The 24,936-nt window shown below is 37.7% G+C and overlaps 1 protein-coding gene across 1 annotated transcript in view; it reads left to right on the forward strand.

Annotated features, from left to right (window-relative positions):
• Positions 1–24,936, forward strand: part of TPP2 (tripeptidyl peptidase 2) — an 81,552-nt gene that overhangs the window by 18,702 nt on the left and 37,914 nt on the right. The window contains 14 exon segments of the mRNA XM_030812468.1: positions 736–840; positions 3,073–3,197; positions 7,219–7,382; positions 10,787–10,801; positions 10,804–10,865; positions 11,553–11,629; positions 13,147–13,274; positions 13,749–13,848; positions 17,589–17,737; positions 19,304–19,419; positions 19,938–20,106; positions 20,799–20,956; positions 21,949–22,025; positions 23,980–24,086. Of these exon segments, the coding sequence (XP_030668328.1) occupies positions 736–840; positions 3,073–3,197; positions 7,219–7,382; positions 10,787–10,801; positions 10,804–10,865; positions 11,553–11,629; positions 13,147–13,274; positions 13,749–13,848; positions 17,589–17,737; positions 19,304–19,419; positions 19,938–20,106; positions 20,799–20,956; positions 21,949–22,025; positions 23,980–24,086 (1,552 nt within the window).

Raw genomic sequence — 24,936 nt, forward strand, 5'->3', positions numbered from 1 at the left:
GGGAGGAAATTGAGGAAGCCTGCCTTGTCTGTCAAAATGCAGCTGTAGTCCTCTGCGTACACTAGGCTTATGGCATTTCCCAATTTTGTATGGGCCCAGAATACAACATTTTCTTCCTTTTAATGACTGGGAATTCAGTCAGTATTCTTGGAGAAGAGAAGATTTTAAATTGGGGAATATGATACATAAAAATACATCTAGATGTGTCTTGGTAAACTTATCTTAAACCCTGGGTACAATGAATTGACTGTCCAGTTTTTAATAAGTGATCCATGGCTTTATCTGCTTCATTAGAAACTTTTTTTTTTCTTTTTGAGACAGAGTCTCACTCTGTTGCCCAGGCTGGAGTGCAGTGGCTCAATCTCAGCTCACTGCAGCCTCCGCCTCCTGGGTTCAAGTGATTCTCGTGCCTTAGCCTCCCAAGTAGCTGGGATTACAGGCACCTGCCACCCCACCTGGCTAATGTTTGTATTTTTAGTAGAGACGGGGTTTCACCTTGTTGGCCAGGCTGGTCTTGAACTCCTGGCCTCGGGTGATCTGCCTACCTCAGCCTTCCAAATTGTTAGGGTTACAGGCGTGAGCCACCACACCCGGCCAGAAATGATTCTTTAAAACCTCTCTATGAGAATTGTGTAGTACCACAACTGTACCAACAAAGTCCACTTATAAATGCCTGTCTAGGTTTACCTGAGTATTTGTCAGCCTAATGATAAGGTAATTTTTCTGTCTTTGCAGAAAGAACGGAAGGAAAAAATCTGGGACCCTGTTCACAGAGTGGCCCTTGCAGAAGCCTGTAGAAAACAGGAAGAATTTGATGTTGCCAACAACTGCTCTTCTCAAGTTGGTGCTAGTCGATTTCATTTAAACATTACCCTGGAACCATATTCCCATAGAGTTTTTAGAGAACTGATAGACTGTTTTTTTGCAAATTTTTTTTCACAAATTTTCTTTTAAGTTGGTTAATTTAACTAATTTTTCCTTTATTATTTATCCTCAGGTCAATGTACATATGTATGAATTTTTAAAATTTAACACATAATACACATAGGGTAAAAGTACATAGATTGTGTTTGGTTATGAATTCTCCCATGAAAGCTGCACCTGGGAATTTCTCTTGTGCCCCTTCCTCGTCACTGCTCCCTTTCTCCTTCCGAAAGACAACCACTGCCTTGACTTCTAACACTGCAGATGATTTTGCCTATTTTGATTTGTGTAAAATGGAACCATATAGTATGGTTTTGGGTTTTTTTTTTTTTTTTTTTTTTTTTTTTTTTTTTGAGACGGAGTCTTGCTCTGTTCCAGGCTGGAGTGCAGTGGTGTGATCTCGGCTCAATTGCAACCTCCACCTCCGCCTTCCGGGTTCAAGCTATTCTCACCTCAGCCTCCTGAGTAGCTGGGATTACAGGCACGTGCCACCATACCCAACTAATTTTTTTTTTTTGCATTTTTAGTAGAGACAGGGTTTCACCATGTTGGCCAGGCTGGTCTTGAACTCCCAACCTTGTGATCTGCCCACCTTGGCCTCCCAAAGTGCTGGGATTACAGGCATGAGCCACCGTGCCCAGCCTATGTATTCTCTAATTATATGTATTATTGTCACTTTTTAAAAAAGGGATTTCAAAATACTTCATTTTTCAGTTAATATATTAGACCTCAAGGTCCTTGTTTGAAAACATGGGAGGGTGTAGTCCTTGGTTCCCATATACTGATTTGTGGAATTGATACTGATGAACTGATTATCTCTAAGTCACCTGAATTATTTTAAAAGTAATTAAGATTTCTGGGCTTTATCGCCTGATAATTCTGATTAACTAAGTGGGATGAGAAACAGCATTGATGTTTGTGATAGCCTTTACATGATTGTGATTTGCGTGAAATTTAGTAATTATTGGCCAAGATAATAATTTGCTATCCTACTAGTTTCTGATGTGACAGCCTCAGATTATCATAAGGACAAATAACTTGCTCAGAATTGCGCAGCTAATTTGCTGAATTGAGATTTGAATCCATATTTCTTCCCTCTAGGTTAATACTCACACCACACTATTTATAGAAGGCAGATTGATTTTAAGCAGTATTAAGTGCTTTTGATCAAAGACGACTACCTTTTTCAATAAATTGCCAAATAGTAAATATTTTTAGTACTCTCTTATGACTACTCAGCACTCCCCTTGTATCATGAAAACCTAGGCAATATGTAACTGAACCAGGAAGGCCATGTTCCAGTAAAGCTTCATTTACACAACTTTGTCACAGGCTAGATTTGGCCCATGCACCATGATTTGTCAACCCCTGCTGGATCTTAATATAGTAACATAGTGAGTCTGGAGATATTCGTCTCAATTTCAGTATTCATATGCCTTTCTATCTCCCAGCTTATTTCTGTTTAAACCAGTCATTTTCCTAATTATTTGAGTACCTAACTTATTTTTTTATATATACCGTAGGTTAGAGAAATGTTTTGGAGAGGTAACACATGCTAGTACCAGTTGTTGTCTAGTTTGTACATAATCGAATTTAAAGCACTTGGTTTTATTCATGACCACAGAGCTAAAATAAGGCTTCACTTACCCCCATTAAATGTTTCTATTTAACATGGCAGTTTCTAAAAGATACAAGATGATTCATGGGTTTTATTATTTATTTGGATTCTTAAGAAATAAATTTGAGATAGAAAAGATCCTGATATAAAAATCTAAAAGTCAATAGATAACCTATTTTATAGCAGTTTTTGAGTTGCTTTTGGAAATGAGTTAGATGGCAAATATGTAACAAACATATCTTGGCTAAATGGAATCACCAGCGTGTAGCACAGTGTATTTCCCAAAGCAGGCCTAGTGAGTGAATAAATGAGATTGAGTAAAATAACTATTTTTTAGATCTTTACTGTATTAATGGATATCTGCTTCATTGAATGGAATGACAAGTTGCATAGATAGAAGAACATTTTCTTACATGTTTTCAGGGTAAAATAATTTTACTGTGGATTAACATTGTATCTTTGGCTGTATGTTAATACAGCTTTCAGAAGGACAGAATGTACTAATGTTAATCAGTTTTCCAACTGACTAGGCAAATAAACTAATCAAGGAGGAACTTCAAAGTCAAGTGGAATTGCTAAATTCTTTTGAGAAGAAATACAGCAATCCTGGCCCTGTATATGACTGCTTGGTATGGCATGATGGCGAAGTCTGGAGGTAAACTTCATGTATTTTATAGATCTTCATTTACAAATATTTTCTTTTCTACTCTGAAAAACATTAAATGCTCAGAGCTGCACAGAATTTTGGTTTATTCGTGATGATATCACTCAGCAAAATCATTTGAGGGCCAAATTGGCATCTAGGTAGTTTTGGACAAGCCCCTTGAACTTCTAGTTATAATTGTTAACACTAAACCTGACTTTTATCTGATTTAAATAAACTAAATAAACTTATTTCATTAATAATTTATTAGGATGTTGACCATCCGTATATTTGGAAATGTTTCCTCATTTGTTAATTGAGATAGTGCTGCTTCCAGGGCTTTGTGAAAATTAAATTTGATGTTTCTAGATATAGTAAGCAATCAATGTATGCTATTGCTGCTGCTGTTTCTATTACTAAAACTAATAATAGTAATAATGCGATTTATACCAAGTTACCCATCATGTACGTTTTTCAGTTTCTTTTTTAGTGCCTTATACACTGCATATGTGCTGCTTGGAGTTGGTTAGTCTGCATGAAAACAGGAAGACATTGTTAATACAGATATTTAGCCATATGTGTGCTTTAGGATTTCTGCAAAAAAAAAAAAAAAAAAACAGGGACTATTTTTTAAACTCGTAGTCAAGAATTACTTGTAGTGTGCGTCCCTGCTTATATGCAAAGAATTGCATCACAAGGTGGGGCACATACAGATCATGCCATGACTGCTTCCTCATTGCTCTCACAATTGTTCACCTCCACTGTGCACCCTTCTTAAAGGAGGGTTCTCCTCCCACGTGTGCAGGTACTAACTCATCTTTCATCAAGGGTGTATACAGTGTTCAGTTGCATCAGAAATTTCTGCTCAATTTGGGGATGATGGTGTTAATAAAATAACTGCACGTAACTCTTTCAATCTGGATATTAAATATTAATGCACTTTTGTGTGTATTCATATATGTCGTTTTGTTGTGTGCACATGCATACACGTTTTGAAAAATTATTTTCCAGAGGCTTTATACAGAATAATAAACCTTGATACATCCACTATCTGGGGTAACATGATACAGTCACACTCAGTGATAAGCCTTAGGTGCGTTTTAGTGTCTGAAAGGAGGCAAGGTTAAATTCAAGGAAAATGCTAAATACGAAACAGAGTATATTTAGGAAAGTATATACTACAAAAGAACTTAAAGAAATACTAAAATATTAGCAGAGATTGAGTAGTGAGGCAATAGGTGGTTTCATTTAAAGTGTTGGCTCTAGGTTCTGAAAACACCGCAGATTACTTTGTCCTAGGAAAAGGAATCTGAAGTCAGGATGTCCAGGGTACCAGTGTGTGTTTCCACAAGATTTCCTTGGTTTTCAAGGTACTTGATAAAGTGACTCACTTGTAGCGGTTTGTTGACAACTATTCTAAGGGTTTTGTTTAGAACTTTTGAGTTAGAAACGAAATTTAATCTAACATTAAATGAAGTAAAATCTGAAATCTCAATAACATTTTAGAACATTTTATTATAATAAATGAATATAGCATAATTATACTTTCAGGTGGTACTAGATATAATGTCACTTTTTTGCATAATACAGTATATCCTATAGGGCCTTGATCTCAGAGTTCGATCCAAAATTTTTTGAAGACAACCTTGAAGATCCCAGGGTACATAAGGTTAATCCAGTCCTGTCTGCAGATGTTCTCATTTCACATTTCAAAAATGCCAACCATTTCTGAAGGGAGGGAAAGTGACCCATTCTTTAAGTACCTTGGGTTTTTTGTTTTGTTTTGTTTGATGACGAATGTCCAGTCTGTGCTCTCCCTGCCACATTTCTGCTAATTGTTAAGCGTGTATCTCTGCACTTAACGGGTGGCCTCAGATGACTCTGCTCTGAGCATCTGTCAGGATGCAGAGCCTCAGACTCACTGTCACTCCAAATGGAACAAAAACTGGTTGAGAGAAACAGTGTTTACAGAGGATTACATAAAGGAGAAGCTATTAGCTGATTTCTTTACAGTGGATTTTGACCTTGCTTATGTCATGTTTCCTTTTAGATTCTTGATGAAAGCTCTAGATTCTTTCCATAGAAAACTGAGAGATGTGTGAAAATGTCGAGAAATACATAAAACGAAAGCCTTTTCTCATCATCCTCCCCACTTACATGTACCCTGCTCTGTGCATGAGCCTCATTTTCATATCCTTTCTCTGTATTCTAGCTACTACTTAAATTCAGTCAACTAGACCTTCAGAAAGTTATAACCTTGCACCGCATTCATAGTTGTCCTCTGTCGTGTTATTTAGAGAAGTCAGTAATAATTTATGTTTTGATGTGTTGGTTGTATCGTTGAGTCATTCCAATGATGGTGGTTATAAGAAATTGACCTGTGGAATGTGTCACTGTATTTGCTGTGAGAATGTTGTTAAGGATGATGATTTCGTTAATTCTTTAATCATGTGGCAGATGTTATTGAGTACCTTCTTTGTACCAGGTTGACACCATAGAAGCTACTCCATGGACTCTAGACTCCATGGAAGCAAGTGTTGGGAACGTCTAAACCAGTCTAGGAAGCATCGAGAAAGATTTCCCAAAAGTATTAATAACATCTTAAATTGAGACTTGAAGGATCATCACAGCAAACTAAGCAGAGAGGTAGAAAGGGTGGGGGAAAGATCTGGATGATGTTGGAGGAACTGTGAGAAGTTTGGTGTGGCCACAGAGGATATGATGGGAGCAGGAGGTGAAGGAGGTGAGCAGAGGGTTATTAGGGGCCTTGCCCTGGAGTTTCAGTGTCAAGAGCCGTTGGAAGACATGGAAGGTTTTAAGCAGGAGTCAAATGTAGGGGCAGAGCAGGCCATCAGCTCATCAGGCAACAGTGGTAAGGAAGAGACAGTGGAAATAGGCGGACACATTATGGAGATGGGACTGTGCCATTAGATGGGCTGGGGGAAGGGTAGAGGGAGGACTTCGTAGATGACTTCCAGGATGGATGCTGGCCGATTACATACATTTGGGAGACAAGTGGTACTTTCTGTAGCATATGGAAGATTTGGTGACATGCACTTTACCAACTAATCTCAAGCCTGATTCTGTTTAATATGTGACTTGTTTGCTCTTTGCCTCATTTTCCCCATAAGTGTTTAGTTTCCTATACCTTGGTATATTCTGTATTTGAAATGACATCAGTCATATTAGGGCATGCATAAAAACAAATTTTTAAGAATCCTTTTTTCCAAAGTGTTGTAATTTGTTAATGAAATATGCTTCAGTATTTACGATAAATCTTCTCTCTGTGCTCTGCCAGTAGGCTTCCATTAATTTACTTGGCAATTTTGACTGACTCGCATAGCTTGTTAAAATTCAGTTCTTGCATTTAAAACATACTGAGAGCTAAAAACATAACATTGAACTTTTAATGATGTTCATTTCATTTATGACTTTTTGAATATTAAGTGTATTTTGTTTTAATCAGGCTATGTTCTAAAGTGTTTGGAATATAATTTAAAAACTATTTTAGTTAGTGAAATGGAAAAAACATGAAGGAAGACAACCATAAAATAATGTAGAAAATGCTTTTTGTGAGAAATAAATTTAAGTCTGTTGTAACTATAGGACTGAAGCTCAGTTAAATTCACCTAGTTTCAAAGAGTTTGCTGTTAGATTCTTGAAGCCATTACTAAAAGAAGCAGCTGGAAGTTAGACCTAGGCCATGTGTCTGAACTATCCTAAACTGCTCTAAAACTCTAAGCCAAGTTTTAGCTCTAATTCTTAAGAGTCCAGGTGGTTTTTAACCTAGAGTTTTGTGAGGGACAGTATTTTTAAAGCACTTTGTGCATGATTTAAGAACTGGTTCCTGTATGCTATCTTACCTAATCCTTACTGCCCACTCTATGAAACAGGCTAAACCAGGCAGTCATTATATTTATACTTCATGTGGTAGAAGTAGTAGTATAGTAAAATAGTGAAGAGACTATGTTACATGATTTTTAGAAAGGTAAGAAAATAAATTTTACTGTCTCCATTTCTTTTTAATTAATAGAGCCTGCATTGATTCTAATGAAGATGGGGACTTGAGTAAGTCTACCGTGTTGAGAAACTACAAAGAAGCCCAAGAATATGGCTCTTTTGGCACAGCTGAGATGTTGAATTACTCCGTTAATATATACGATGATGGAAACCTGCTCTCCATTGTGACCAGCGGAGGTATCCCATTTCAGATTGACCAATGAGATATAGATTTATGAGGTGATAAAGTGGTACATTGCGATAGCCCACAGCAACCTTCTAGAGAATTTTAAGCTAGAGATCCTAGCTAAAGGACTAGGTCCAGAATCATAAATGTGATTTGATTTACCTGCAAGATGTTGTTTTTTAAGGTCATAACCATGTAGGATCCAGTCCAAGAATATAAGCATGGTCCAACATCAGAAAATCCATCAATAGGCCAGGTGCAGTGGCTCATGCCTGTGATCCTAGCACCTTGGGAGGCCGAGGTGGGCAGATCACCTGAGGCTGGGAGTTTGTGACCAGCCTGACCAACATGGAGAAACCCCGTCTATACTAAAAATACAAAATTAGCTGGGCATGGTGGCACATGCCTGTAATCCCAACTACTCAGGAGGCTGAGGCAGGAGAATCGTTTGAACCTAGGAGGCAGAGGTTGCAGTGAGCCGAGATCGTGCCAGTGCACTCCAGCCTGGGCAACGAGAACAAAACTCCCATCTCAAAATCCATCAATAGAATTTATCTCATGAACAGCAATTTTGCCTCGAAATCTTAACTCTTGAGAAATTCACCCATGAGTACAGAGAATCAGATAAAAGAATCCTCACTACGGCGCACTGTGTGATTTCGAAAAAATTGGAAACTAAATACCTATTAACAAAAAAATAGATTTTTTAAACAACGGTGTGTTATTCTTACTATGAAATACAGTCATCCTTTGGTATCTGGGGGGATTGGTTCTGGAATGTCCCTCAGATGCTCAAGTACCTGATATAAAATGACATAGTGTTTGTGTGTAACCTACACACATGCTCTCCCATATGCTTTCAGCATCTCTGCATGACTTCTAATACCTTATAGTATGTAAGTGCTATATAAATAGTTGTTATACTATAATTTTTTAATAATTATATTTTTGATCTGTGGTTAAATTGCATCTAGTTGGTGCGGAACCTGTGGATACAGAGGGCCGAATGTATTATACAGCAATCAAAATGCTGTGTGTATAAACCCCTAATACATAAATTATATTGAAAAAATACGTATTGATGATGAAACATGTGAAACTCTAAAACATGCCGAATAGTACTATGCAGTGTTTATGGATATGTGTGTTTATATGGTGAAAATGTTAAATATATAGATGGAAAGATTATGCACACCAGCTCCAGGATGGTGGCTACTTCTGGGGGGAGTTCTCCCTCCCTGGGTGGGGGGAGAAAGGAGAATGAAGCGGGATGACTTTAACTCTTTAACGTCCCCCTCCTACCCTCCTACCTCCCAGTTCATTGAGGTATAGCTTAAGTACAAAAACTTCACATACATACATATACATAATTTGATAAGCTTTTATGTAAATATATCAGTATATCCAGGAAACCACCACAATCAAGGTAATGAACATAACTCTTTATCCCCAAAAGTTTTCTCTCTTTATTATCCAGCCTTTCTCCACCCGCGTCCCAGGGAACCACTGATCTGTTTTCTGTCACTCCAGATTATTTCACACTTTCCAGAATTTTATGTAAGTGGAATAAAAAATACGGTTTTCTTTCCTTCACTCAGCATAATGATTCTGAGATTCATTAATGTTATGATTATAAAGTTGGCTCTTTATTTCTGAGTAATAGTTCTTTATATAGCTACACCACAGTTTGTTTATCTAGCTTCCCATTGATGGACATTTAGATTGTTTTGGTATCTGTCGACATATATTTTTATTTATTTTGGGGCTGATAGCTGAGAGAACCAGTTGGATATGGTAAATATGTACTTAACTTTTTTTTTTTTTTTTTTTTTTGAGACAGAGTCTCGCTCTGTCGCCCAGGCTGGAGTACAGTTGGCACGATCTCGGCTCACTGCAGCCTCTGCCTCCCAGGTTCAAGTGATTCTCTTGCCTCAGCCTCCTGGGTAGCTGGGACGTACCACCACACCTGGCTAGTTTTTGTATTTTTAGTAGAGACGGGGTTTCCCCATGTTGGCCAGGCTGGTATCAAACTCCTGACCTCGTGATCCACCCGCCTCGGCCTCCCAAAGTGCTGAGATTATAGGTGTGAGCCACCATGCCCGGCCACTTAACTTTTTAAGAAATATCCAAGCTCTTACTAAAGGGGCTGTACCCTTTTCACTTCCACTGCGGTGTATGAGAATTCCAGGTGCTCTGTATCCTCAGCAACACTTGCCGTGGTCAGTCTTGATAGTGGTCATTCTAACTGGTGTAAGGTGTTTTGGGGAAAAAAATCACATTAAAATTGTGCTTTCCCAATTTTATCTGGGGGAAGAAATAAGAAAGCCAGAATCCACAATGCTGGGTGAATGTTTTCTTGCATGACAACAGCTGGCCAGAGCAGGGGAGTCTCAGCATTGCTGCAGACCCTGTTCAAAGCCACCTAGAGATGCCTGCCTACTTCTCCCCGAACTCCAACACACTGTAGTCCCCAAACATTAAGGCCCAGTGCCAGTTGTCATTTATCATTGTGCTTGTATTATTGTTTTTCTGAGAATAGTGAGATATTTCTCTATATTCATGTCTTTTAAGAAACTTTTTCACTAAAAGGCTAGTTTTTTGTTTTAGTGTTACTTTATATATAACATGTACAACAACAGATACAAATCACAAGTTGTACAACTCTTTGAATTACCACAAAGTGGACACTTGTTTGTAACTACAACTCAGGTCAAGAAATAAAACATAATGAAACTCCCATCATGCCCCTTCCTAATCAGTAACGTACCTCCCACCTCCTACAGTTAACTACTATCCTGATCTCCATTGCCACATTAGTTTGGACCATATGATGTTGCTGTTTTTGTGATTGGAAATGATAAAATAGTAGCAGTTTCAGTTTATATGAAAATTCAATATCCATTTTTGTATGTGACTTCTTTAGTTCAGCCTTATTTTTGTGAGCTTTATCTCAGAGTACATAGTAGTAGTTTATATTTATTGCTGTATAATTGTCAGTTCTATGAATTGATGTACATGTAACTATTTACTATTAATGAATCTTGTGGTTGTTTTTAAGTTTTTGAATTTTATAAACAGTGCTGCCATGAACATTTTTGTGGGTGTCGTAGTTACATGTGCACACATTTTGGTATTGTGTGTAGCTAGAGGTAGGATGGCTGGTTCATAGGCTGTGGCAGTGTTCAGCTTTCACTCCAGCCAGCAGTGTATGGTATGTACTTCCATCTACACTTGCTTTGTCAGCCTTTAAACATTTTTGGGCAATTCCTATAAAACGGTATTGTAGAAGCATCTTTTTTTGTGGGCTTATAATTTTGCATTTTCCCCAGCTATGAACGGGAATGGACAATATTAAAACATCTTTTCATGGTGTGTTTATTTGCCCTTTGTGTAGTATCTTCTATTTCATAAAATGCTCCTGGTGCTCAAATTTCATCAAGATTGGTGATACAAGACTAAGCACAATGGAAACAGGCACAGGCCTCATAAGAGCTGTGAGTGTTTGTGAGTTGTTGATTCAGAAGATTAATGACTAATGATCTTGGATATTTTTAGGTTTATAAGTGCTCCTGGTTTACCAGGAATACATTGAACTATATATAGTATACAGGACTTTAACAAAGCAAAAATATTTACTAATTTATTTCTAAATTATTTTTATTAAATATTATTAGGATAAGTTATTTGGCCTAACCTTTGTGAAAGAATTACTTACTTCATACTCATCATTTCTAGCAAATCTCCTAACAAGCAATTTTGAGATACTTAAAAAGAATGGCCTCTTAGCCAGCTTTCTCCATCAGCCTAAGAGGAATTTAAAACCTCAGCTAATATTCTGTACGTCATTTTAACGTAGGAAAGTATATTTAATTTTAGTGATTTTTCAACCTAGGAAGGACCATTCCATTCCCTCTACCTCTCTCCCCCTCTAACCCCACTCTTTTCTAGAAATCCTAGGTTTTTTTTTTTCTTTAATGACTACTTTTTTATGTGTCTCCTCCTACCTTTTTGTGTTTATGTGCTTATGTGTCCAGGTATATGGTGATATGCCTGGAGGTGACTTATAAATTAGAATATGATTGGCTAAGAAACTATAGGATTATATATACATGCCCTTATTTTACTGGCTAATCTGTTTCTGTAAATTGCTGCCTAAACTAAACTCTTAATCTTTTTAATAGATGATAGAAGTTATAAATCATAAGTGTGACCTTGTCAACTACAGTTACGGAGAAGCAACTCACTGGCCAAATTCTGGGTGAGTGTTCCTTGACAGTTGTTAGCTATAGAACCTTAGCTAGTGAAGAGTATTAGATGTTTTTCATAAGTGGATTGAATGTCACAGTGGAAGAAAGAACAGTTGCCGTGGTTAAATGATAACTGTGTGTCTCGTAGGCCTCATGCCCCCATTCCTGTGGTCACATCTGTGATGATGTTAATGCCATTCACTGCACCATGCCTGAAGTCTCAACCCTGAGCATTCCTATGCTGTCCTCTGTGGCTCTTCCTTGGTTAGGTCTCCCTCACAGTTCTTCTGAGATATGCAACCCACAGACTCCTCTGGTGTTTTTTCACTGTCAGATGCACTGCATCCTCACTTCTCTTCCCAGGCAATTTAGATCTGACAGTCTATCATTATAATTACTAGTTCCACAAGCACTCTGAAGCCATCCTCAGTTGTATGTACATACCCGACAGACCCCCAGACTTGCTGAAATTTTGCTATTCTCTTTAGTGACTTGCATCTCATCTGCAAAACTTACTGTTGGTTGCATATATTCACTAACTCGGTCAGTTTTCACATCTCCTCAATCCATTCTAGTGTGTCTAGGATGCACCCCCACTCCCCTCCTTCCTCGTTGCCTTCATTGTCTTTTTGCTGCCGAATCCAGTGTCATGGCCTTGACCTAATGTTACCTTCCTTTTTCTCTTCATAGTAGTACCTATTTGAAATTACCTTGAGTATTTACTTATTGATCATCTCTCCCCTATTCCCATCACCAAGCTATCATCTGGTTTTTGAGACGCCACTTTACGGTCCTTGTAACATGCACCCTGTTATCATGAGTCATTTCATTCTTCCTGCTTCTCTCACTTCTTTATTTTACTTAAGCGTATTTCTTTCTCTACTTTAACTTTCATCCTCTTGAAGTCCTCTTTCACTAATATTATTCCCTTTCTCAGATACAGTTACAACTTTGAAGGGCCCTGTGCATGGCTCTGTACCTTTTTAATGTTAACTTCGTTTTCTTCTTCATGGTATAACCTCATCTCCTTTACTTAATGTCAGTAAATATTTCTTGTTTGCTGTCAAGTTCTAAGCAGGTTTCTTACACTTTAAAATCTTGCTCTTAAGTTCTTCCTAGTGCCTTAGTTACCTTTGCCACAAAAGATGCTGGTTCTTTTGGTCAATTTCTACTCATAATTGTATGTACAAATCTTCTGAGGTGTGTCTTCAGGACTGTGTTAATTGGGGGATGGAAATAGAACCATCTATTGCCCGAGTCACTACTAATATTTTACTACCTTGTAGTATATTTTCCCATATATATTGTTTTGCATCTAGCATTTTTCCCACATTTAATTTGGCGTTATAACTGCTTCCCTACCCTAAAGCCCAAGTAGGGTATATCACTTAGCATGGCTGTATCATGTTCCACCAAGGGTGGATGTACAAAAATTTATGTAACCATATATTTAAACAAGGTTTTGGTACTATATACACTTTGGGAATAGAGGCCGATTATATGTTCAAAGGAATTCTCTCTTTTTCAGGAGAATTTGTGAAGTAATTAATGAAGCAGTATGGAAGCATAATATAATTTATGTTTCAAGTGCTGGAAATAATGGTCCATGCCTGTCTACAGTTGGTTGTCCAGGTGGAACTACATCAAGTGTGATAGGTTAGTTTCCTGTTTTAGAAATAGATTTGTTTAGAAACAAGCTAACAAAAAACAATAGTTAATGAAATGTTACCTGTATCTCTGCTACACGTAAGACACTGTACACCTTAAGTGTGTCCTCAGGAAACTTACAGACTAGTAGGGGAACCAGCACATCTAGAACTGACTGTAATTTAAAGTGGACTGAAATAAGTGGTTTCATAGAAATACACATGCATGCTTTTAGGTGCAGTAACATATTTAATCTGTAAAATAATCCTGGGAGATAGGTATTTTGTATCCAAAAGCAAAGTTCTTAGTAAAATGTCTGGTACATAGTAGACTTTCCTTGTTTCCTTATTAAATTTTATTCTTCCATTGTATTAGAGCGAGGACTGGTGTTGAGAGATTAGGCAGTTTACTCAAGCGAACAGTGGATTTAGAATCAGGATCCCCATTTGTTTTCTTTTCTTAATGATTAAATCCATCCCACAGGTGTTGGTGCTTATGTTTCTCCTGATATGATGGTTGCTGAGTATTCACTGAGAGAGAAATTACCTGCAAATCAATATACTTGGTCTTCTAGAGGACCTAGGTAGGTGCAGGTAGAACACGGGACCATTACATATATTTGGTTAAACTTTACATTGTTGAGAAGGGCAGAGTTTTAGATGAGTTTGCCAGTTTTTTTCTGTTGGTTTTTACTTTTTTTCAGTATTTTCATTTTGATTAACAGTCTCATCTCAGGGACAGATCATTAAAATAAATGAAATAGTTTCATTGTTACATGGAGAACATCACTATTCTGAGTATAAATTCTTATTCCTATGTCCATAATTCTTCATTTATAAGAATCTAAAGAAAAAGTAGGGACTTGGATATCTTTATATAGTAGTGATGGCCTTGTTTTAAATAATTTTTGACGTTTGAACTTTGGTGAAATGAAAGCCCTAAGCTTTTATAAAGCATCACAGTCATAGGGCCAACATACCTGTGGCTCATGTTTTTGAAGTTATAACTTACTTTGAGCAATTTTGGGTGAGATACAAAAGTAAACAAGTTCTGATTGAGAAATGAAGTTTATCTCTTTTGGTTCCCTGAAGCCCTCTGAACTACATTTATCTGATTCTGTGAACTGATTTTCTCAAGAGGTATATTAAGTCCTAATTTATACCATCAACGGGTACATGCACCTTCTGAAAAATAAAGCCTATTTTAATTCATCTCTTTGGAGTTAATTTATAAAAAGAATAGACTTTGAATTTAGTTTAGCAAATACCTTAGTGCCTACAGTGGGCAAGGCATAAACGAACAGTTTGTGATCTGAGTTTCAAATGCCATTTTAGTATGATGGGACTCCAGAGGTGGGAGCAATCACTTGAACCCTTCATGGAGGAGATGGTATTGAAGTTGGCCTTAAAGGATGGGTAGGATGTTGAGAGACAGAAGAAAGGAGTTCTATATTCCAAAAATAACATGAACCTAAAGATGAGCAGGTTTTAGTGTAAAGTTTTTTGAGGACATAACTAGTAACTGAGTATGTTTGAAGTATAAGATTAGTGGGGAATATTGGAAGATAAGATTAGAAAAATTGATTGTGCTCAGGTGAGATGCAGTAATGTTATATTCTTTGAGTTACAGGTATCTTCCTCATTTTCTCTAGGTGATTTCCTCTTTAAAAAATAAACTTAGTAGCTTATTATAAATGTCATTGAAAACAACCAGGCCGTGGACATCCACATGGATCAGAAAGCTTTGCTTTGCACTGTCATTGTAGACTGCCCCTGCCAGCCCAGCTAAAGACACTCAATAAGAGTGGCTTAGGAGAAAAGCCAAAAGTCAGCAAAGCTTGATGTGTTTTATGTTCAGTTAATAAAAGTGTAAAATTATTAAACTTATTCTCTTCTAAAACTGAGTTTGGAATTGTAAGTTTTATCTTATTGTCCATGTAAAAACAAAGTATTAGAGAATGTTTAAACCAGCCTTTGCTGATACTCGCCATAGAGCATTTAAAGAATTATTTTAAGAAAACACCAAGGAGTTCATGAATTATGGGGGAAGCTTCGATTAAAGTAGATACTGATTCACAAACCAGATGTTCTAAGAATTGAATTTGTTTCATTTTTCATAAACATGAAATATTAGAAATAATTTGCTTTAATTATTACATTAGATGGTACAAAATATGAAACATTGACTAATGGTCACTGAACAGAGCATGTTCTGTAATCTTTGAAAAAACGCTGCCTCTGCATCAGCATTGACTGAGACACACAGCATCCACTGACTTCCAGGCATTTGCACGTGTGGCATATTTCTTAAAGACGTATTATCAGATGTCTGGACTGGGTGCAGTGGCTCACTCCTGTAATCCCACCACACCACTTTGGGAGGCCAAGGTAGGTGAATCACTTGAGGTCAGGAGTTCAAGACCAGCCGGGCCAACGTGGTGAAATCCCATCTCTACTAAAAATATAAAATTTAGCTGGGCATGGTGGTGGGTGCATGTAATCACAGCTACATAAACAGGTCGTGAAGTTTTATTATATATTGTAATTGAGAAGAAAAATATTACTGGCTTTTTTTTGAATTTTAAGGAAACATTTCTGTTTCATAAGACTCTTTTTTTTTTTTTTTTTCTTTCCTGAAATAGAGTCTTGCTCTGTCACCCAGACTGGAGTGCAGTGGCATGATCTTGGCTCACTACAACTTCCACCTCTCAGGTTCAACCAATTCTCCTGCCTCAGCCTCCCAAGTAGCTGGAATTACAGGTGCTCACCACCACACCGGGTTAATTTTTGTACTTTTAGTAGAGATGGGGTTTCACCATGTTGGCCAGGCTGGTCTTGAACTCCTAACCTCGTGATCTGCCCACCTCAGCCTCCCAAAATGCTGGAATTACAGGTGTGAGCCACCGAGCCCAGCTAAGACTCATTTTTAGAATACTGATTTAAACACCTAGAAATGCTTTATCATTTACCACTTTAACAGGCTAGTGGAAAATTAATAAAGAGCAATAAGTAGTCAGAATTCATGACTTTTTCCAGTTATTTTTTCCAATGCTATCAAATACCAATGCTCATTCTGAACACCATTAGGCAATATAGTGCAAACAAGACTGTAGAAAATCACCCTAAACCTTGTTATCTGTGATATGTACAGGTGACGTATTGATGAACATCCTTTTGGTCATTCTCCCGTGAATTAGTGGGAGATGACACTGTTCAGGCACTTTTGTAGCCTACTTGTCATTCAGTATTACATTGTGAACATCTTTACAGGTCAACAGATATTTACCGAATAATAATTGCTCTAAGATATTTCCTAAAAGAGGTGCCGTCAGCCCATTTCAAGAGGAATATATATGTATTGCTTTCAGTTCTCTATAAAAATGTGAAGCCAAATTGCTCTACTGTTTCTACCCAAGAGTAAAAATAGATCACTCAGTTGGGAGAATGGTATAAGGAGAGTCTGGCAGCCTCTGTGGGGAATGTATGGCCACTTTGCCAGGGAGGTGGAAGTAGTGTGCTATTCTGTGCCATTCCTTCTTTACTTGGGGCAGAGGACAGAGCTTTGTTGGATGATAATGTGGTTATGAATTCTAAGGGCTTTAATTCATCAGACTTTGCTTGGTTGAAGCCCTCAGCTGGGCAGTCCTGTTAGACTTGAGCTGTCCAGTATGGCAGCAGTCAGGGACGTGAGGTTAGTCTGCGTTAAGATGTGCTGTAAGTATAAAATGTACACCAAATTTCAAAGACTTGGTACAAAAAAAAATGTAAACTAATTCATTTTTCTTTTTATCTATTAATTACATGTTGAAATGCTAATATTTTTGCTATGTCTAGTTAAACATATTAAAATTAATTGCATTCATGTCTTGTTAGCTTTTTTAAGTGTGGCTTATAGAAAATGTTAATTTATATGGCTCACATTATATTTCTATTGTACAGTGCCATATTAGACCTTAAACAGAAGGAAAGTTTTTTATTACAGATAAGAGAGAAGTACATTCATCAAAGAGTCAGAACAGTGACATTTATTTTCTCTCTCTAAATATACCTGACACTGTGGCCTGTCACACATGCCCAGATACGTATATACACACAGACATTTCTGTACACTTCCAAGGAAAAAATAAATGCTGCCTATGGGAAAATGGCTATGCTGGGTGTTTCCCCCATTGATTTTTCATAATAATATCTTTGTCATTATTTGTAATGAGTGCAGTTAGTACATAGTGTTATACTATTGGATTTAATCAGTGGCCGTCTTAAAAATGCCTATGTATGTTTAGCTTTCACCATCCTAAGCAAACTTCAATGGCTTTCCGTTTAGTGCTGACGGGGCCCTTGGTGTGAGTATCAGTGCACCAGGAGGAGCCATTGCTTCCGTTCCTAACTGGACACTGAGAGGGACGCAGCTAATGAATGGAACATCTATGTCTTCCCCCAATGCATGTGGAGGCATTGCCCTGATCCTTTCAGGTAAGCGTGTTCCTTATTGTCCTTATATTATTGCAGACCGATATTTTTGTTTTCTGAAGCTCTCATGGTAAGAACATGTGGTAGAATTGATAATTCCCTGGGCACAAAGTAGAGTTTAAGGTAACGAATAACTTATGTGATAATGATAATTTGAATATGTGTTTATTCAGTAGTATATTTGTTGGCTGTCCGCTGTTAACGACTGTCAAGCAGTATTTTAGCTCTGGGGCTAAATTAGTGAACAAAGCATCAAAAATACCTGTCTATGTGGAGTTTATATCATTATATATATATTATAGTTGGGATAAACAGACTTTGAACAAAATAAAAAACTGTAGATGTTGCATGTTAGAAGTTAACGGATGCTGTGAGCAAAATGAAGTAGAAAGAAGGATTTCTCGGAGGGTGCACAGGATTAAATAGAGTGGCACTGGGTTTAGCCAGGACTCAGATTTAGGGTAGCCAGGCTGCTGTGAAGCTCCCTCCTCAGAAACGTCCCTCTTTAAGTTGTCTCTCCTCTGCCTCCTTTCTTCACCCCTTTTCTGACCCACACCACAGTTTCTTCTGCTCACCACATCTCCTCAGCATGGCCTGTCCACACTGGTGCTACCAGCATAAGCCTGTGATGATGTACCACTCTCAAGTGCTACGTCCTTTTCTAGGTTGAGCCCACACTCTTAGGATGGATCCTAACATGACCCTCTTTCTAGTTGTCTTCAGCCTCACCGGTTATTTCAAGGCCTCTTGGCCTCCATCTTTGGGTGTACTGGACTCTGCCTTGAAGTCCTTTCTGCCACATCGTGGCCTTGCAGACTCCTGTACATTTTCTAAGAGGCGGCTCATCTGTCAATTCCTCTGATGGAGCTTCACCTTTTTTGGATTCTCAAAAAACTGGTCACTTCCTTGATTTGCTGTTATAACTTCAAAATGTTTCCATGCTTGCGTTGTGTCTGACAATATCATCAATGTTTATGTGTTTGATGAGCTCTGGAGAGGACAAGAATGATACAGCACTCCTCTTACGAATTGGTGGCCTCCATATTCTTCCCACAAAACAGTAATTCTAGGCTGTACCCTAGAATCATCTGAGAGTTGTTTAATACATAACAATCTCTGGGACAGTCCTCAGAGGTTCTGATTTAATTGGTCTGTCATGAGACTTCAGCATCTTTTTTGCTTGAGTTCCCCTGGGGTTTATAACATGCAGTTGGGTTGAACACCACAACCAACAGCCATCTTGTTTACCCAGCAGTGTTTTAAAGAAAATGTCATTCACATGCTTTTAGGTATCTGCTTTGTACATTTATATTATGCTACAAAACCCACACCAGAGTCTCTGCCCACCACATAATGAGAACACAGTGATTTTTGTGGAATGATCCTTCATATAATGCAAGCAGTTTGAGTCAGACTGTTTAGTTCAGGTCTTCAAAAAAAATTTTAAAATGAGTGTTAGAACACAAGACATTAAAACCAGAGAGTCTACAGGTGATCAGTCATACTGGTGGGCGGCTAAGGTTTCAGATAGTGAGTGCTACACTACCCGTTTTTGTTTCTTAATTTTAGGTCTGAAAGCTAATAACATTGACTACACAGTTCATTCAGTCAGAAGAGCTCTAGAAAACACTGCAGTGAAGGCTGACAATATCGAAGTATTTGCTCAAGGACATGGTATTATTCAGGTAATGTTGCCTATATGAAAAATGGGTTGTAAAGCATCATTGAGATAATATCTTAGATATTATTGGGTAATATTTTGTTTTATAACAATGATTCAGTATATCTGAATTATGGATTATATGGCCATAGAACTATAAGCAAAAAGGATAAACAAATTTTGTAGTTAAGACAAATTTGGTGCACTAAGATCAAGAAATGTAATAGATGGATGCCATGTAGAGGTTAGAAATTCAAAGAAATCGAGGTCAAAAACTGGCCAATCATAACGGCCTAGGGATTAGTTCCTAAATTTGGTCACTTGAGAATAACAGTGTGAATAGAGTGGAGTGGAAGATGTGACTGGTATTGTTTCTAGAAATGTAGAATTGTCCTCTTAGTTGAGGTACTAGGTAGTTTTGAGAAGTGAATATAGCCACTAACTTTTTGTTTTACAACTGAAATCAAATTGATTGGTGATTTGCAACAAAATAATTTTTTGACCCAACCATTTATATCTTACCATGTATATTCTTTTCACTAGGTTGATAGAGCCTATGACTACCTCGTTCAGAATACATCATTTGCTAATAAATTAGGTTTTACTGTTACTGTTGGAAATAACCGTGGCATCTACCTCCGAGATCCTGTTCAGGTGGCTGCACCTTCAGATCATGGCGTTGGCATTGAACCTGTATTTCCAGAGAACACAGGTCAGTAATAGGCTGGCAGTAAGCTGACGTATTCCCATTTGCTATTTGAATGAGTGGTATCATAATAAAGAATTGCTGTTTGGGCCAGTGTTATGAAGAGAATACATGAATTGACAGTATGATTATTTTAAATCTTATAGTCGTAAGAGAAAGTATTAGAGCAATTTGGGGTCCTTGTACAATGGCAATTTAGTTAGCATCTTAAACTACCAGGGAAAACAGTAGAATGAGCCTCAGTGACCCACAGCTTTATTAAATTGTGGATAATAAAATATCAAATTTCTTTTCCACTTTACCTACTTAGGTATAAGACAGAGCTTTCAGTTGAATAATGAAAAGTAGAAGCAGTCTAGGAGAACTGCAGCTCGATTAGGTGTGAACAAAAATAATCATCACTATTATCTGGCCGTCTTCATTTCAGTTGATTACTATGACCTGTGTGCAGTAATGAAACCATTCACTTAAACTCTTTATTTTAAGGTCATACCAGTGCTTGGTGAAAGTATAAATGCATCATGAGTAATCTAAATTGTAAGGAAGATTATTTGACTGTTTTATTTAAGCTGTGTTTTGGATGCATTTTACAGCCAACCAAACTAAGTCGCTAAATTTTTTTGGAAAGATATAACATTTTTAAATGGAAAAAAGGAAAAAAAATACTCATCTTTAATTTTTGGTCTTTTTCGTGCCAGAAAACTCTGAAAAAATATCCCTTCAGCTTCATTTAGCTCTGACTTCAAATTCATCTTGGGTTCAGTGTCCCAGCCATTTGGAACTCATGAATCAATGTAGACACATAAACATACGTGTGGATCCCAGGGGCCTAAGAGAAGGATTGCATTATACAGAGGTATTGATGTATCTTCATTTTTACTTTCTTCACTCTTTAAAATGTTTAAAACGTTAAAAAAAATCCAAAGTATATTTGCAATGTATTGCTTTCTTGCTAAGAAATAACTAGACCTATCCATCTGCCAGATTGTGCAGTTCTTCTGGTGTGTCTATATTCATTTAAGCAGTGAAGTTTCTAAAGAATCATATTTTGTCCTTGTATGAATAAATAAAAGGAAAGAAGAGGTACAGCAGAACCTTTCAATCAGATCTCCCTCTAACTGGTGTTTTCTTTTGTCAGCTAAACAAAGCTGCAGTTACTTCTTCTTGTTGTTGTTGTTTTAAGAGACTTGTTGCTCTGTTGCCCAGGCTGGAGTACAGTGGTGTGATCGTAGTTCACTGCAGCCTTGAACTCTTGGGCTCAAGTGATACTCACACCTTAGCCTCCTGAGTGGCTAGGACTAGTGGCATGCACCACCAAGCCTGGCTAAATTTTTTTATTTTTGTAGAGATGGGATCTCTCTATGTTGCCCAGGCTTGTCTTGAACTCTTGGCCTCAAGTGATCCTCCTGCCTTGGCCTCCCAGAGCATTGGGATTACAGGTGTGAACCACCACACCCAGCCAGTTATACTTTTTAGTATTCAGATGAAGAAAGCATCTGTTAAACAAATAGTTGTAAACCAGGCATAGAATAGTATCACAACAGTATCTCCACATCTAAAGTTGTCTGTAGTACTAGTTTGAGCTAATTTTCAGTTGGGAGTAATTAAAATGCACTTATTTTGTACCTGACATCTCATTTTCCCATTTGAACTAGTCAAATATTGCTATACATTTGTTTGGGCTGTTTGCTATTAATTATGTGACCTAGTGTCTGGAGATTGGTGTCAACCTGTGGTTAAGACCTTGATTAAGAGTAGATTGATTTATTCTGTCAATGGTTTAGACCTTTCCCCCCTCTTTTAAACATTTGTTTATGGATATTGAAACTTACCAATTCTTTTTTCAAGGTATGTGGCTATGATATAGCATCCCCTAACGCAGGTCCGCTCTTCAGAGTTCCTATCACTGCAGTTATAGCAGCAAAGTAAGTAACAGGTTACTCACAGCTTACTGTTACATCTAAGATTTTAATGGCTATTCATGGAGTCTTGTGGACTTTTAAAGGATCACTAATACAGAACCAGGTGATGGGGATTTTGTCTTAGTTCTGCTCCCAGCTAGCATTTTTAGGTGTCATGTAGTCAGCCATGCTGTCTCTTGTGCACTCTGAAACTAACAGATGGCACCTGGCATCTGCCCTGCCTCTGCATCAAAACTATTTCCACCAGAGTCACTCTGAGCTCTGCATTGCCCAGTTCAGAGGATAACTCAGGCTCGTCTGACCTGATCCCACTGCAGTATTTGACGATGTTACTTCACTCCCCTTCGTTCCTGCCCTTTTTGTCTCTGTCGTGTTTGGGATTTTCTCTCTTCTCTTAATGCTTCCACTTTTCTAGTTATCTACTGTAGAAACAGAAGTTAAGAAACTCTTAACTTTCCATCTTATTCCTCTGGAACCAAGGAAAAATCAGCAGATTATATTACTTCCTGCTTAAAATATATCAGTGGCACCTCCAAAGATCAAGTTCAAGCTCCTTAAAATAGCAAACAATGCTCCCTCACAATTACAGCCCTAGCCAGTGTTTCCTGTCATTCCATACACCAAATTACACATTTTGGCCAGCTCACTGATTTTGGCACTCCAGGATTCTCAGGATTTGTGCATGTGCACAGCCGATAACTTGGTTTCAATTTCCTGTCTCTTCAGTTAATGACCAGGTGCATTCCTGGTCATCCCTGAGTGAAGGGAGTCCCTTCTTTCTGCTTCATGGCACATTTTACATGCCCCTGGACAGACTTTAGCCAATATGTTGTAATTTTTTATTTAACTTACACTCTGACTGTGAACCCACCGAAGGCACAGGGACTACTGTTATACAGGATGTATAAAATAAATTATCTAGTGGATGAAGGTGAGATTGGGATTGTGAGAGTACTGGAAACCAAGTGGAAATTCTAAACTAACAGTTCTGTTACTCTGGTAAATATTAAGTATGCAGTAGATCTCAGCCCATGAGAAACATAGGATGAAAGTGAGGAGAATAAATTTAAAAAGTGGTATACACGTGGAAAAATTGTGCAACGGTTAAATTCTCAGCCGTATATCCCCTCAAAGTCCAGTAGTAATTTAGACAAGGTAATGTGTAAGACCTTCAGGAGTCAGCTGCCACGCGATCTCCTTCAGGAAGCTTCCCAGGCTCCCTAACTCTTCCTGTCTATCTGGAGCATCTTATGTTAAATGTCTCTGATGATGATTCTCTCCATGCTAGATTGTCTAGGTTAAAGAATCATATTTTCTTCTTTGTTAGGTTTCTAGCTCCTAATAACAGGACCTCATATGTAGTAGGCACTCATTTAACTGTTTGTCCTACTGACAAGAATTTGTCTCTAGCATAAAATTTGTTTCCGTGGTGGGTAGTTACGCATTTGAACTTTATTTCATTGATTTCTTACAAAAATGCTTTGAAAGTAGTTTGCCTTTCTTTACTATTTTACATCATGGGAGTGTTTGGAAGCTACAGGAGGAGCTTAATTTAACACCAGTCTCATAGCTATAATACCAGTGACATAAAACTTTATCATTGATTTTAATATCTAGGACTCACTGTAGTTTGGAATCTGGTAATTGGAAAATTCTGTGAATGTTGTAGAATGCCTTTAACAAAAAAGAGAATGCTTTTTTAATAGTGTGTGTGAATGTATCTTACAAGTCATAAAAGAGACAAAAAGTAGAATCATCTATACTCTGCTATTCAGAGGTTATCTCTGCTAACCTACTGTAAAAATTGAATAATGTTGTACGTACTGTTTTGTAACCAGCTTCCAAGTCCCTGTGTTTATTTCCAATGAATTGTTATTTTGCATTTATCCATTAAAATCTAGAGTATCTATGGTCTTATAATAAATATATACGTTTAATTATTTTTATTAATTTTCAGAGTAAATGAATCATCACATTATGATCTAGCCTTTACAGATGTACACTTTAAACCTGGTCAAATTCGAAGGCATTTTATTGAGGTTCCTGAGGGTGCAACATGGGCTGGTAGGTAAAATTAAAATCTGCGTGACCACTTATCTCTGTTTACATTCTAATGACTATAGCTGTACCTTAGACTTTCTGTAAAGTTCAAAACGTTTTTAAGATCTAGTACTATTTTGCATTGGCCCATACAGGAAATTAAGGCATCTTAAGATGTTTTTAATATTTAAGGTTTGAGCTTAGTTTAGAATAATGCCTTATCTGGTAATAATTTTTTTTTTTTTTTTTTTTGAGACAGAGTCTCACTCTGTTGCCAGGCTGGAGTGCAGTGGCACGATCTCGGCTCACTGCAACCTCCACCTCCCCAGTTCAAACGATTCTCCTTCCTCAGCCTCCCAAGTAGCTTGGACTAACAGGCGTGTGCCATCAGGCCAGGCTAATTTTTGTATTTTTAGTGGAGACGAGGTTTCACCATGTTGGCTAGGATGGTCTCAATCTCTTGACCTCATGATATACTCGCCTCGTCCTCCCAAAGTGCTAGGATTACAGGCATGAGGCACCGCGCCCGGCCTAATTTTTGAAATCCTACAAATCAGTTTAAACAATGCAGCTGTTGCTTAGACCTCAAACTGTTAAACTCTCAGAATTTTAGAAGTAGAGCTTTAATCTTTGAAGCTCTGTTTATAAAAGATTTTCACTTCAGTGTCTCTGAAATTTTGAGAGTAAATGATTGCCTAACACAAAGCTCTTGAATTAACATGTACAGTCCTGTGAGAGTGCTCCTGTCATTCTTTTATACAAGAGCTGTGGGTATACCATATTTTCCTTCACAAGTTGTGTGTCCTAAATTAACCATTTAGCAGTCAGTATGGAGGGGTATGTCGGTTGTCAGAGCTCACTCCCATTGATAGAA

Source organism: Nomascus leucogenys, chromosome 5, assembly GCF_006542625.1.
Source record: "Nomascus leucogenys isolate Asia chromosome 5, Asia_NLE_v1, whole genome shotgun sequence".
Classification (NCBI taxonomy): Eukaryota; Metazoa; Chordata; class Mammalia; order Primates; family Hylobatidae; genus Nomascus; species Nomascus leucogenys.